Here is a 15,909-nt window from a genome sequence, read left to right as displayed (position 1 = left end):
GTACCACCAATGACCGTCTGGAATATCGACGCGAAGGGTTGCCTCTATGCGACTCGGATTGGTCCACCGTGTCTTTGTACCGGTTGGAGATTCGCAAACGTGTACTGGTTGTTCCCAAAACAATAGCTATGTACGCTCTCTCATTACCGAAGATTGTAGCAACGTTACTCGACTTTTTTTCCTCTTTTCCAGTAAAACACGAACGGTTCCGAAGAAAAGACGAGCAATAAGGCATCCTGGTATCGATGCGCCTTTATTTCTCGCAAATAGATTGTTTTGTACCTTTAATAAGCGGCATTTTGCAACGCGCTTCTTCTTCTCATTAGCCCTCCTTATACATATACATGGTAGCGTCTAATCAGCTGCTGAAATTAATTTAATTTCTTTACAGTAGAGCAATTATTCAAGATATGAAGATAAACATTCTTAAAATTTCTTTTCTTAAACTTATGTAATTTCAAGGGCATTTCAAAGTTTCGTAGTAATTATTAAATTAGTTACTTTCATATTATTATAGCAGCATGACGCTCTTCGTTCAACGACTCTCAATCGACGTTTGAACTTCGAATATTTACTGCCTCTTGAAATTCGTTCTATCGTGAAAAGTTCGTGACAAATCCTTTACCCTTTGAACCATTCCGTGCCTGTCTGTTTTATCGTTGGATAGACAGGATATAGGGAATACGAAGGGGGTTGCCTGAATAGGATTTGCAACGAGGAAACGTTCTGACGCATGTACATTCCGTTAACCGAATTAAAGAACGCGATTGGATATCTCTGGCAAAATTTGACGAACTTCTTGTTATTCGAACGGAAGTATTCTCGTACAGTATCTCGTCAACCAATCGATTTATAAACCAGGAATGTCACCAAGATTCGCTTCGCGAGAATAACAATAGAATAATTGAAATTCAAATTGGTTTTAATGAACGTTTGTACACATTTTATATATATTACGCGTGTAAGGAACGTAGTGCATTTTACCATACGAATTATATTTATAAAGTACGCTATGTATAATATTAAACTTAGAATACTTGGCGTATCCTTAAAGATTACAAAAGAACAACCGTAAAACAAAGGTACATCGAGTATAATACTAAATGTAACAAAAGAAAAAAGAAATAAAGGAAAGAAAAAGGAAAGAAAAAACGGAAGAACGGTGAGAACTGTACATTGGAAAGATGCGCGTGAAGATGCATTTTGATTCTCGTACTTCAGCTTAGGTACACTCAATGACGATGACGTTGATTATGAATTCATGAGTCGCTCGAGGACGGCTGACATCCACTTCTTTCTCTTCGTTAGCTTGTCATGAAAAACGAAGTTGTCTTTTAAAGCACATCACTCTCTCGTCATTCTATCATCTTGAAGAGAATGCACGAGAATACCATGCCAAAGAACTGTAGGAAAAAGAAACATTAATAATAACGTTGGACATCGCGAAAAGAATCATATATCTGTGCATCGAAAGTTTCTCTAATGTTTTCTACACGTGTAATTCTCAAGCAATTTAATTAGAGACGCTTGACGTTGCGTTAATGTCAGAATTATCGCAACAGTCGAAAGTGAGTAAAAAGGAAAAGCTCGCGCATCGGCAATACCCGATGGAAACATATTTCTTAATGGATTCTGGCTGGTGTTGGAACCGATTAAAATGCAAATGAAACAGAGAAAGTCCTACCATCAGGCACGCGACTGCAATACCGGCGCCACCCATGATCGTCGCGTGCTTCTGCATGTAAATCTGCGTTCCATTGATGCAACCGACGAGATAGGCATTCGAAGGATTCACCGTGTCTGCTCCAGCGTTGCAGTTGAATCGCTGCAACAGAAGATCGATCGGGTCTCCATGAGAAACAATTCGGCTTGAGAAAGTCGATCGAACCGGATGAAAGCGTGAGAGGCGATGCGGCGAACTCGGGTCGCGATTAACGGATTACCACAGGACGAATGCATTTCTGAACTGTAATCGATAGGTCGTAGCCGTTTCGAAATTCCGTTGAGAACTATCCGAATCGGGCTTTCCTAACCGAGGCCATCTCGAATTGCAAATGCTATGAACTGGAATTCCGAATCGTCAGGTTCTTATCGTTGGTCGGTACTATAGTAGATATCTACCGAATCGGCTGTTGGTATTTCTCGCTAATTTTCATGGTATAAATAAAAACCAGAAGTAAAAGCAAACTTTCTTTGCGTCCATTTCTATTTTCTCTTTAAATAACGAACAAGTACGTTGAAGCACGTATATCTAGAAGCAAATCTGAAGCGTAAAGACCGGTGTTTGTAAACCATTCGGTCATGAATTATGCAAGCAAATACAAATCGAAAGCAATCGCACTAAAACGCGAGAAAGATCCTCTTTTTCTTTCTCGGTTTTTAGAATATCATTGTATCTCATCACGGTAATAACGCTAGACTGCATAGCGACTCGCGCGCCACGTGTTCCGCCCGCGAATCGCTAATTACTGCGATTACGTATGCACGAATTCGCTGACGGCTATTTCGTCTGCTAAGACGAGCTGGTTAAGAAAATTAATCTTTACCTGGCCAGGTTGAATCTCGCGACAGCAACTCTGCGGTACGTTGAGTCCCAGATTTCCCCAATCCCTCCAGCCATTTACTCCACAGCAATGGAGCTAAAAATCACAGGAACGGGGAAAAGAAAAAGAAACGTTATTCCAAGTCAGACGTAACATCTTGCACGATGCTCGAAATAATTATCCGCATGAAATTTGTTGCGCATCGAGTGTTTCTTTTTTCGCGCTTACCGTCGACTGCGTCGTGTCCCAGGCCTCTCTGACTACTTTGTGAGAATCGTAAGTTCTCATCGAACTCGACATTTCCCTCTCGAGTGTGTTCACAAGTTTTTCACGGAACACATACGCCAGCACTCCGCCAATTAACATGGTCACGAACAGAAGAAACACGATGATGAAGTACTGGAATAATTTTTTTATACGTTATATAATCTAATCGGTAGATTTCTTCTAAGATCGAAGACTGAGTCAGAGCGAAAAGAAAGACCACAAGATTTACCGTGAGAAGCATGCATTTTACTTCTCGGGATGCACCGATACAACCAAAGAACGATACTATAGCGACAACGATACCACCGGCCAGTAGAACGTAAATAGCGCCTGTTAGCAAATCGTTCCCTACTAGTTCACCTATCCATGATACTTTATCCAAGAGAGCCCACGTCGCTAATCCAGCTATCACCAGGCCACCGATCTAAAACATTGTTTATACGTTGTTACTTAAAATAGAAGACCATTAAATATCATTGTGATAGTTTACATATATTCTCATGCTTACGAAGATCACGAAGTTCACGAAGAACAAGGAATATTTCATACAGCGACCGCAGCTGTCCATTTCTGTTCCGTATCCCATTTCTCCTTATGTCTCGATCTACAAATGAGAAAAGTAAATATGAATGCAGGAAATGATGTCAAACCGTGAATGTTACGTTCTAAAGTAAATACAACGAGTCGTAGAGGTTGTAAATTGTAAACGTGAGTCATCGAAATTGTTTTCGATCGACTCACGCATGTTGCTCGAATGCGATTCGCCTGGAATGTAAACACGAATTTATTTAATTTATCGTCTGATTTATGACTAGACGAACGTTTTAAAATTACATTAATGCGAACTTCTTAGTCGATACTTAGAAAGCCTTGAGACGCTGTTTTGCAAGTGCAACGGTTGTTCCACATCCGTATAAGGATCAAACAATCGCGTAATCTTTGTCATTGTAATTCTTTAAGACGCGATCAGACATCGCCTCGACGGTTTAGTAATTGTTTCCGCGCTGATGTCACGGTATGCAGAAAACTCTTTCGTGATTTCATAAAGTTGGTGATTTTTTCTTCCCGTCGACCCACATTCTTACTAACAATTAATCGTGATTACGCCACCGTCTCGTCACCTTTAATTTGGAATCTCGATCGGCTTTCAAATCTCCTTGAATCTGAATCAGCGAGACAGAAAATTCTGGATTTCGCAGATCAATGATCGTACAGCATCCGGAAACGCGTTTGAAGCTGCGTCTGAATTCTCGAGTAACACGCAAATGGGACTGTTTTGGCGAAATCACTCGAGTCGATACGTCTGCGTTCCAAACACGTGTCCATCAAACGTTTATTACACGACCTCTGAACTTTGCTTATATATAGGCCGAGACATCAATGCATCGTGATTTCTCAGAAAAAGAGATATCAAGAACGCAACGATATTCACGTGTCCTTCTGATTAAATTCTCGAATGGCCTTCAGGCGTAAGTTATTTGTTTCAACGGATTATGGCAAACTTACTCTATATCCTAATCGCAAATCTTAAGCAAAAATGACGTAATCCAAAAGTTCCACAACCAACAACTTCAATTATGTAATACTGCCAGTCATAAGCATTAAGATACTTGTTAAACATTTTGTAACTTCTACGTACATGATTGAATTTGTAATTACTTGTGTGATCATGATAGTCTATCATTTTATAGGTCATACAAAATTTACTTCCTTGAACCACTAGCTCTTGAAATATCTCCTTAAATTGCGTATCATATTTCTCTTGATTCATGGCAGAACATTATTGAATAAATCAGCCAAGAACAATAATCTGCAGTTTACGATCTATAGATATATCGTATACCATGGTATCTCGACTGCCTAATAGCCTCGTGTATGGTAGACCGCGTAAATGCATTCTTAACAGCCAGACGCCTCGTGTTTTCAAGATCGTCATCGATGCGATGAGTAAAACCCTGCTCGATTGTTACGTGAATCATCACCGTGAATTATACACCATTGCTCGTAACTAACTCATGGATCTCTTTCGTGTAACGTAATGGATCACGATCGATCCGTTTTGCATGTCGTGATCATCGAGCCCTGCCGGTCATCCGTTCAGAAACACATCAACGTAGGTTTAAAAATACATAAAAAAAAAGCTCCGCTCCCCAGAGGCTTAAACCCAAAAACTGCATCATACAACGAAAAATGTAAAGCGCCGACACATAATACCTTTGCCTCGGTACCTTTGCCTAACATACCATTACAAAAATTCATGTTTATTGTGAATAATGTACTTAAAATCTGTATTTTCCGGGCTCAATAAACCCCTTTGTAAAAAAAAACATCAACGTAGGTCTTACACCATCGGTCGTTTTGCACCTGCTGAATACGAGGACGATAAACGACGACCTTCTGGTAGATGAGGGCGTACCGACGACTCCTCTTAAGGCCAACGGAACTAGGTCGTTTGGAACCGGTGGCGGTGGTTAATACGTTGTTATGTTTATCGTCGCACAAATGGTATTTACAAAGGTAGCTTGGTGCTATGCTACCTTGTATTGCGTATTGTTTGAAAGCGTATCAGGGATCTATTGTATTCGAGGTATGCAGTTCGGAGAATGGTGTGCCGCAGTACGTTACTCTTAAGCCGTTATAAACCGGATTTTTGCTCGTTTATGAAGTAAGAGAATTATAATTAGTTGGAGTTTTTTTCAACTTAACACTTTCACGATCGTTCGAATAATTTGAAATTTATTTAAGTAAATTTACAATTATCGTTTGCAATTAATAACGTAACGAAGCGATGTACATATTTTAATAAATTACACGTTCAGCGTTTTTTTAATGTGTGTATAATTAATATAGAGGCACGAAACGTGGAGTAGAGTCAGATAAATGAAAGCGAAAGTGTTGATACGATATGTAAGAAGAAAGTAGTACTAATTGCAATAAAAGGATTGCTTGAATCTACGCAAATATCCTTTAAATTATAAAGCGTTATAGAGGGATAGTTAAGATAGGATTAGTATTTTATTTCAAGCACGAATATCGTAGTCTGTAATATTCTCTTCTCTCTACGATTCTTATCGCGTCTTTTCAAACACGTGTAATATGGAGAAATCCTCGATCTGGAGGAATTGAAGTCTTAACTGATCACAGAGGTTATTCGGTTATCATCGCGCGTAATCTCGAACAATTTTCCTCAACGAATTTGACCTAAATAGGGGAAACTCGAGCTAGTTCAGGAACGGTGCGATAGGAAAAAGAACTACGTTATTTATACGTGGAACGATAGTTTCCTGACACGTCCGTACGCGCGAACATATCGATTTCCGCCTTGCAATTATACACATTAGCTTCCTTACACAATCCTTATCGGGAAAACCGTGCCGCTGTTATTTACAAAGCGTTCTACGGTCGCCATTCGACGCTTCTAGCGTTTCTTTTATTTTTCATTGCATCGATCTGCTATCTCCATCGTAACCAGGCATTTTATTATGAGCATCGTGAGCTTATGCGACTAGAATTTCTGGTTTCGGATGCTGATATTTAATCCATCGTATAAGCCACGATTCACTCGACTATTATACCGACGAAGACCAGTCGATCGGCAAACAACATTCGCTTTAGAATTCAATTCAAAAGATCGGCACGATAATAAAGAGATCCTCGGCAATAGTCCTCGATGGCGTCTCGGCTATTGTTCATCAAGGATAATAAAAGCGAACTTACACCTGGAGCATGGAAACCGCGTTATTTCACGTTTTCGTGTTGCGGATAAATTAAGGTCGTATATTTAATTGTCGTGTGTATGCTGTTCGTTACCCTTGATTTACTTAAACTTACATCATAATTAATGCACGTCTCCTGTCACGCAAAAAACAGGGAGGGGAGAAATAATTCTCTTACGTCATATCGCGTGTAAACCCGCCCCTTTATCGATAATCCTTGGTTATCGTGGTCGAACATTTCAACTTTTTGATCGCCACCGATGTCACAAAACGCGACCCGTTCGTCCAAGGCTACTTAAAATTTTAACGTTCCAACCTTCTCGTTATCTCAACGATCCGTTTAAATCACGTCAAATTAAAACAGCATACTGAATTTACTTGAAATTGACGCAACGCCGTCTAATTCGCCGAACGATTAAAAAATCCCCTTAAACGCGTAAACGTTATGTAACGACGTAAGTGCAACGATATCGTACGCTGGACGGTCAACACCGGTTTTGCAACGTGCTGTAGTGGTAGTACTCTTGAGAGTAGGCTTGGTCACGCACCGACATACTGCCTCAAAGACACGTTATACGAGAGAGAAAGTGGCGTCTCCCCTCGCATTAAGTAATCCACGGCTACTGTAAAACGTAAAAATAATAGAGCAACTGAAGAGACGAATGACGTCATCGGGACATTTCTTCCTTCCTCGTCCTGGAGGGGTAATGGGCAACCGGTCATCAAGGCGGTACTAACTTAATTAGGGCGCTGTAGTTTCCTCTACGCGTCGTAATTGCGACCGTTCGAACGACTTAGACTCGTATCGATCACATTTCCGTCGAACTCTTGTCTCCCTCGGCATCCAGTAATAACGCGTTTTTTCCCTTTTTACGAACGACACGAGTTCCCCAAACGATTACGATCGTTTGAATTTAACCTGCGAACCAGGTCATCCCTTAACCAGGAGTATTTATAGTTTCGGTATTAAAAATTAACCCTCCGTGAGCAAACAAGCGGAATCTACCCTTAATCTTCTTCGAAGAGAATTATTACTTTTATCGGAAAAAGCATTAAACATTTGAGTCGGTGAATGATTGTGTAATATAGTAGAGATATTGATAAATATTGTAGAATATTTTTTAATTTCCTGACAGCGTAGAATATTAAAAAAATTGCCTACAAAGAACTAAAACAGACAAATTAATTTCAGTTAAAACAATTTTAGTTTTGGTAAGTTCTGTGATTTAGTTTTAATAGATAAAATTATTATGTGCCGAAAAGATTGATAAATTCTTTTCGGCTTAAGAACCGATTTAAATTTACGAACTGGCTTCACAGTGTAGTAATAACGATAGGTTAATTAGGTTAGTAACGATTAGAAAATCGTGAGTCGACTGTTTAAAAAGCACAACTGTGTAACATTCCAATTTCAACGTTCCTATGTTAAATGATCATCGTATGATTCATAAACGCAAGACGAAAACAAACTTGTTCGAATTGACATCATGCATATACTTGCGCCATTGACGCATAGGGCTGTCGAGTTTCTCGTCGTGAATCGTTTTCTCCAGAAGACATTAGAAATGATTTATGTGGAAAACGCAAGGCAACGATAAAACATATGCAGAACGGTGAAACGTTGAAGCGTTTCAATGAATTAGTTCGAAGGTTAAGTTAACGACGACAAAATTGTTAAAAATGCGTTTCTCGCGATCGAGCTCGTTCTTCGCAATGTCATGGGCTAGGAATTCCCAGTATTCGAATAAATTTCAGCTATTTGTTATGAAATTCTGATGTCAGTGTTCAGAAATTTCACGCATCTTTCATTTCGATTAACATCAAGTCGAGTGATATTAAAGAGCTTAAATACGGAATCGAACCGAATTTTAATCAAATACACACGAGAATGAGAAACATGGAAAAATATGTCACAATATGTCATATGACGTCTGACCTGGAAAGAAAGCGAGGGTCGATGGTTAGGAAACGAAAAGAGGAACGATCGAAGAAAAAGCCGAATGGAGGGTTCTCCTTTCGACCGGTCGAAAGTTACGTCGAAACCGAGGTCGCCAGGTTTTACACGGTCCGCGGAGTGTTGTACGATCGCCGAAACTCGCGCGAACATCGTGAGTGCGTCTACGATTATGCTGCCCGCTTTTTCCTTCTTTTGACTCGTAACGACGCATATAACAAACCTTCGCAACAACACGCTTCGTTACAATATGGATGCTGAGACGTTCTTGACCGCTACGATACGCCATTTATGATGATGCCTTTTAGCACTCGATGCGAATGCGTTACAGTTTTCAACGGTTGTTATCGTACGAATTTATAAAGAAACGTATCACGCGTGCGCCGCCGCGAGAACGCGTCGTTCACTACGATCGACCGTTCGAAATCGAAATTACTCGCGCGATATGACGAAACGCAATCGTAGCTCGAACCATCGCCACTTGCAACATCGCTGACCATCGTAACTTCATGGAATTTGTATCCATGGAGGCGCAAGTTAATCCGTGCATTATCGGTCGAATATGCTGAATCGAATGTATTTGAACTTCCTGACTAATTCACGATCGTCGAAATGGATCGTCGCCACGCTGTGCTTCTATCGGAGGAAAAAGCTGAGTTCTATAATTTCTGAATTTACGACGAACGATCGTACGGATAATGCGATTGAAACGGCAAAAAAATTTTATAACCAACAAACTGAGAACGATAATTGACGATTGAAAACTGATTGACACCATCGAGTATAATCTCTTCTCAGTAGGAATTCAAATTAAATACATATAATCAATATTAATTGATAACTAACATTGGTAAAGGTCATCGAGGAATATTATTATGTGTACTCACATGATTTTATGTTTACCGTATGTCAGCCTCTCTCTTTCGTCGTCACCGGTATTGGTAGCGACCGAAAGATAAACAATTTCTGAAGTCGATGAAACGTGACACCGTTTCACTAGCACGGTCGGATGTTATTTCAATAGCAGCGGAATGCAAAAATCACTTATTGTTAATCCCACGGTTTCGTTTAGTGATATAGCAACGACGAAGCGCTGCAGGGTGGAAAATTGTCGCTTTTAATTCAGGCACGAAGCTGCGGCTCGAGTATCTGTGTGGACACGCGCGATTTCAGACCGGGTCTGAGTGAAACTGAAATGGTAAAACCGACACGACTTCTTTCTCTCTCTCTTTCTCTCCCTCTCTGTTTTGCCCTCTCTCTTCCTCTCGTTTACCGTGTTGCTCAGTCTCCCCGATTATTTCCCTCTCTCTTTCATATTATTTCCCTCTCCGTTTCGTCTTCTTCTTACTCTCTCGCACGTTTCGTCCTGTTTCTGTTCTTCGTTAGTCGAATCTCCCTTTTCCACTACGAATGATCGTTTACCGTGTCCCCATCGTCGTACCTGTGCGTACCCGTGCAGCATAAGTCCTCGCCTCTACTTACGTATATGCTGCGTGTATCCATTGTTTGCGATCCAACGTGCGGAAAATTCACGCTTTGAAAGAGAGAGGGGCAGAGGCAGAGCTACCGAAAGTGGAGTACGAGGTGCGCGTACGGCCGCGTCTTCGACCATAGCGTGTCAGATATATGCAACAAGGCAACGAGATACATCTCGTATTCTTGCATAGCGTCGCATGCTAATTATATATGTAGTTAGGTAAAGTACATACATAATCGCCATGGTGTACGTACAGAACTCTTATATCAGCTATGGAGAAACGAGATTCAATGAAATTGTATCGTTTGTTATAGGCTGTGTCTATAGATATAATGTAGGTCTAATTTATTTCCACTTGCTCGATAATCATCCGTGTATTGTCGTCCTCCCTGGGTTTGATATGACTGACGAATGAAAACGACACGACGGGTGTACGTCACGCGATCGAACGACGTAATGTATTGTACTCGATCGAATCCTTACGATCATTCGGTGTAAGTACACGTGATTAAGAAATATTCTCATTAATAAACTGCTGCGCATGGAACTCCTGGATAGTATTATGATTCTTTGATATGTGGAATTGTAAATGATTGTTTGTGTCTGTTATCATGATATAGTAGGATACATGATGTGAAGAGCACATACGTAAATATAATGTGTATATATATGTATACATGCATACAAACTATTTTGCTCTTAAGAATTCCATGAAATATACGAAACGACAGATAACGTTCTATGTTTGTACTCCTAAGTAATGCCAATAATTCAGTCGATGCGTTACCCAAGTTATAAATGGTAGTTTCGCGAAAAGATGTAATGATGTTATTTATATTCGATCTAACACGCCTTTAACATCTTAATTATTTTTCATTTAGGAGATCTGATCCAGTAGTATATAGTTAATTTCTCTCACTCCTATAATATATAAATGTAGAATTAAACGACTAGTTTTAAATTCATGTATTTTTTAAAGCAATAATTGTATTTTCGATATATCTCGATGAATCTAGATAAAGAACAACGAAAATAGAACGTTTATTTCTATTCGATAAGCATTTATACAATTCTTATGGGTAATCTATGACAATCATGGAGTTGTGTACACTCGGTTCGTGTTGGTGCATTGGTAATATGAGTGGGTCATATTCTTAATCGTGCTTATACCGTTCCGTCATCTCCGAAGTTAGTTCCTGTCTGATCTAATTTCATCGTTTGTTCAAACAAGACTCCACCCGAGTAATAATCATCAGCTCAAATTGATGTCTTTCTTATTCTTCGCCACCGTGAGGTCTATTGGTAGTAGTGGTCTCTGTAAAATTTATCGATCGTAATTGATCGTAATTGATTTACGAATTGTGTGAAACATTCTGCGTGGTCTTACTTGAGGTCACATATATTTCGGATCTTATTTTGAATTTTATTTAAGCTTACACAATGGTTATAAGAAAAAAATTATAATTCAATAGATTAATAAACAGTTTATCAAGTTATTTAATGGTTAATGATATTGTACTGTCTTATTTAATATTTTTATAAAAGCTAATGATGGAATTTTAATATTTCGATATCGCCGATGATCCGTGGAATTTCAAATATGTATTCAAAAAATGTTACACTTACTTTTCCCCAACACTCGATTTTAGAACTTAGCGTGTGCGACGTGTATTCATGACACATTTTCCGCGCGTGTGTGTTCAAGCATGATTTTCAAATAACGATGCGTTACATTCAATTAGTCTACTTATCTACTTGAGCTCTTTTGCGCGATTTCTTCTAAAATCTGCGTGAGATTACGTTTCACTCTAATTCTGTTTCAAGTATAATTACTTTGTAACTATATATCGTTACATAACCTACTACATATTACATTTGGAAAAAATTTTAAATCTATATGTACTTACATTATAAAAATAACATTACTTAAAAAATTTTTAGATAAATATAAAAATTAATGTTACATTCGTTTATAATCTGTAAATGACATGTAAATAAATGGTCATTTAAGACTTCATATATGTATTAAAGGTTTAAAAATCCAATAAAATGTCACATGAAATGCCAAAAATATCATTTATTGCTAGACAATAATACCTGTAGTAGCATCATGTTCAAATAACGAACGATGTATCGATACTGAACTATTGCAACACAGTACCGATATATCGATCTTAAAATCACAGTACACTAAATGTTCAAGATGGTGGCGAAGAATTCGAGGTTTAATAGGCGCGGTTCCTTTTGTTCGTTATTTGGACAAGCAAAGTGGTATTATTACATATAATAAACGATTCCGTATATTTATAAAAGTAGCTGATTTCAATATCGGAATTGTTTGTACTTCGACGATTTGTTCTATATTGGTTTAAACGTCAGCTGACACATGTTTATGTACAAGTCGAATGTACGCATGTAACGTATATAAAATTTCACCTGAGAAAGTCGCCGAATCAAAACGGTCGTTCCATTGAAAAACCTGGCTAGAGAGCGAAATGACGGTGCAAACTATGGAAAAGTTGAAAGATAAGGGGTGGTACGTATAAAAAGTGACGTATTTCGTCGTTTGTGAACGTCGGTGTTTAAAAACACGAATAAATTTTTATAAATTTGAATGTACAGATATATATAAATGTTTGGATTAGGTACATTACAGATCACGGGTACAATACTGCAAGAGATTCTGATAGTGTTACTGATATACAAAAAATTATCAAGCGATTATTAGATGTAAGAACAACTCCTTATATAACTTTCTCCTAAAAACAAATAATTATTTGCATGTTTTAAATCTTTTTTATGTATTGTATAGCTTGATTTAAGAGAGATTGGTAGTGGTCAAGGAGATATAGTTCAGGGTAATATCGTATTACAAATACAAAAAGTACGTAATGTAGCTGCTCCTAAAAGCAATGAAGAATCTCGAGCAGCTCCACGCTTGTTAAAATTCTTTTTGACCGATGGTAAAAATAATTTTCAAGCTATAGAAGTTGAACATATTTCATTTTTAAGGTATAAAACCATTGCTTGATTAATTATATCTATAAATAATAATTGTCTTTTTATAATTTATATGAGAAAATTGATGTGATGAAATTAATTATTGCAGTTTAAATACACCTCCCGGTACAAAGATACTAATTGGTTGTGGGAATGTAACAATGTCCCATGGAATTATTTTGCTAAGGCCATCGAACATAGCACAAGTACTTGGGGGAAAAGTAACAAATCTTGTAGAAAAATGGGAACTGAACAAAGTATGTCGTATCATTCAATTCTAATATACATGAAACTAAGAAATATATTTTGTAACAGAAATTAGCACTACATACGAGAATGAGATCTACGGAAGAAGGTGGTCCACCACCATGGATACCATTTGGGAAAAAAATTATAAAAGTTTCTGAACATGACAAAAACTTTAAAGCTTTAGCAGAAAAAGAAAAGTCTAGTAAAGAGAATACAGAGTTTGAAGCTCAACGTAAAGATGCTATAGCAGAAGCTGCTAAACAAGGCAGCAAGAAAATTTTTGGTGGAGGAAATAAGCAGGTAATTTCTATGAAGTATCCATAATATAAATATTTAAAACAATTTTTACTCTCGTGTAATTGTTTTATAGCTTCTAGATCACAGTGTACAAAGAATCATAGATCAAGGCTTTTCTATAGAACAAGCAGAATATGCCTTAAAAGTTAATCGAAATAACGTTGATAAAGCTTTGAAAAGTTTGCAAAAAACAGATAAACACAAGTATATCTATTTTCTTTTATTTTAAAATATTAGTTTTTACGACTTTCTGACTATCAATCCTGTTTCAATTATTTTAGTACGTTTAAAGAGCCACGAGAATCGCGTGAACCACGAAATAAACGATTCGATAAAAAGGTAGAAGAAGGTAAACCAAGTAGTGGAAAAATATCTCTTTTTGATTTTCTGGAAGATAAATTACCTTTACAATCTGAATCTACGGAACCAACCAATCCACCTCAGAATAGTTATACTCAACATACGGAAAACAATTATGACAAAATTGAACTTAAAAATAATGAATCACAAAGTGGAAAAGGTGGAAGGTATGCTTTATCATGGGTAAAATTTTTACAATAGTATAAATTATAAGCATATTCGTTGATAAAGGTCTTCTTTATGTAGATCTCAAAAAGGAAGTCGTGAGTATCAAGTTCCTCCAAGGCATCTAGAGGAAAATAAGGGTAGCAAAAAATCAAACTTTAATAGTCCTACTACTCAATATTTGCAATATAACGGCGGAAATCATTCGCAACAAAATAAACCACCAAGATTTCAACGAAATCAGGATAATCATAGTTATTCTCAACAAGATAATTTACATAAAACGTATCAGAAACCTCAGTTAAATGATTCTCGAAATTCTAATGTACAAATACGTACAGATGGGGCAAACGTTATGAATAGTAATAATTATTATAAAGCTCCGCAAGACCAACAAGGCAAACATTTTGGTGCTGGCAGGAGTTATAATCACTATGAGACCGATACCAGAAATAAACAATCTTATGATTCTTATGCCAGGCATAATCGAGCACAAGAAGATGGAACACATAGAGCTTATCCTGCAAATACAACTGATAAAAATTACAAAAATCAACTGAATAGATTTCAACCAAATGAGTCTTCTGGTGGCAAGGGGATTGTAGAATCCAATAGCCAAAGGAGACAAAGCCAATACAATCAAAATACCAATGTTCCTTCTGTTGGAAGTACCTGGGTTTGGCGCGTAGGTGATAAATGTCTTGCTAAATACTGGGAAGATAATAGGGTAAGATAATATAATTATTTATACATTAAAAGCTTATACTACTAGTAGTACTTACATTTAATTTCATTTAATGTTTTCAAAATATAGTATTATAACGCAAAAGTAACTGGGGTATCAGATAGGACATGTGTTGTTCAATTCAAAGGGTTTGAAAATTATGAAGAAGTGCTTCAAGTGGATTGCTTACCTATAACAGATGATGTATGCAAAATATATGTAATACTTAAACATGTGTCTTCAATACCGTATATAAATAACAAATGTCTTGTATTTACTTGTAGAATCAAGCTGTTCAAGATTATGTTATGGATCAAAAACAATCGGATCAAAGATTCAGTAATAGGCAGCTGCGATACGACCAAGCTCAAAATCACATAACTGGTAAATTTATAATTTGTTTACGATGATTATTTATATTTAAGGCACATAAAGGTATATAAAAGTTTCTATAGCAGGTATGGAATTTCGAAGAGGTGGAAGTGGTGTTGTTCCTGCAAGTAAAGCTGCTTACAACAAAAAACGTAATCAGCAAAGAAGCACACAGCCCATTTATCAACCACCGGCGCAACGATGTCAGAATTCTATGCCTATGAATACTCAAAATAATTCTTTACTTTAATGTATTGTCAGTCTTTTTTTCGTAAAAGTACTAAACATCGCTGAATTAATTGTAGTTATGTTATTTTTAAAGACTGACCTCATGAAAACGAATAGTCCATACTTGTCATGTATGGTAGTTTAAATCATAGGTCAATCAATTAAAACGCGATGTAAACGAATCCTGTGCCACAAATAATTCATAAATGAAAGATGTAATAAGTGTACAATTATAGTATGAATTATTTCCTTACACAGTGAAAGTGAAACTAATAATTAAAAATGTAAATCTAAGGTATTTATTATAAGAACTAAACATCAAAATATTTATATTGTAGAATAATCATATGATAATATCGAAAGATCGTGCAGCATTTCAATATTTCGTCCAATTTCGCTAAAACACTAATCAATCCGCATAATGTAAAAATTGTGCTGTATATTATTTGTAATTAATTTGTAATTATAGTTATTTAGAATGAATTATAGTTACGGAAATTGAAAACACGTTTAAATTCACAACAGATTTGAATATTTTTATTACTGACCTATCTTTA

At 37.2% G+C, this 15,909-nt stretch overlaps 2 protein-coding genes and 1 long non-coding RNA gene across 5 annotated transcripts; 1 reads left to right on the top strand and 2 right to left on the bottom strand.

Moving 5' to 3' along the window:
- Window positions 1-904: 904 nt before the first annotated feature.
- Window positions 905-9,707, bottom strand: Tsp74F (Tetraspanin 74F). Of its 2 annotated transcripts, none has more exons than XM_033335934.2 (7): window positions 9,368-9,707; window positions 3,319-3,414; window positions 3,040-3,234; window positions 2,772-2,942; window positions 2,547-2,639; window positions 1,685-1,825; window positions 905-1,403 (listed from the first exon to the last, which is right to left on the bottom strand). In XM_033335934.2, exons 2-7 carry the CDS (start codon window positions 3,394-3,396, stop codon window positions 1,356-1,358), a joined length of 726 nt encoding a protein of 241 aa, XP_033191825.1. In that variant the 5' UTR covers window positions 3,397-3,414; window positions 9,368-9,707; the 3' UTR covers window positions 905-1,355. The 2 variants fall into 2 exon arrangements, with proteins under 2 accessions (XP_033191825.1, XP_076475632.1); XM_076619517.1 differs by lacking the exon at window positions 9,368-9,707 and adding an exon at window positions 8,704-8,836.
- A 1,261-nt stretch (window positions 9,708-10,968) lies between these two features.
- On the bottom strand, window positions 10,969-11,756 carry LOC117157708 (uncharacterized). Its single transcript, XR_004464311.2, has 2 exons — window positions 11,584-11,756; window positions 10,969-11,272 (listed from the first exon to the last, which is right to left on the bottom strand). It is a non-coding gene; the product is annotated as an uncharacterized LOC117157708 (long non-coding RNA).
- Window positions 11,757-12,141: 385 nt separating this feature from the next.
- On the top strand, window positions 12,142-15,878 carry Tdrd3 (Tudor domain containing 3). 2 transcript variants are annotated; one of them, XM_033335933.2, is made up of 11 exons: window positions 12,142-12,493; window positions 12,603-12,687; window positions 12,770-12,969; window positions 13,067-13,214; window positions 13,273-13,506; window positions 13,577-13,707; window positions 13,785-14,030; window positions 14,110-14,755; window positions 14,843-14,956; window positions 15,037-15,136; window positions 15,211-15,878. In XM_033335933.2, the coding sequence occupies exons 1-11, from the start codon at window positions 12,453-12,455 to the stop codon at window positions 15,372-15,374; spliced, it is 2,109 nt and encodes a 702-aa protein (XP_033191824.1). In that variant the 5' UTR covers window positions 12,142-12,452; the 3' UTR covers window positions 15,375-15,878. The 2 variants fall into 2 exon arrangements, with proteins under 2 accessions (XP_033191824.1, XP_033191823.1); XM_033335932.2 differs by having other exon boundaries at window positions 15,208-15,878.
- The last annotated feature ends 31 nt before the right edge of the window (window positions 15,879-15,909 follow it).

Source organism: Bombus vancouverensis, chromosome 6, assembly GCF_051014615.1.
Source record: "Bombus vancouverensis nearcticus chromosome 6, iyBomVanc1_principal, whole genome shotgun sequence".
In the NCBI taxonomy this organism is placed as follows: Eukaryota; Metazoa; Arthropoda; class Insecta; order Hymenoptera; family Apidae; genus Bombus; species Bombus vancouverensis.
The sequence above is the reverse complement of the archived record's forward strand: the minus strand, read 5'-3'. Positions and strand labels throughout refer to the sequence as shown.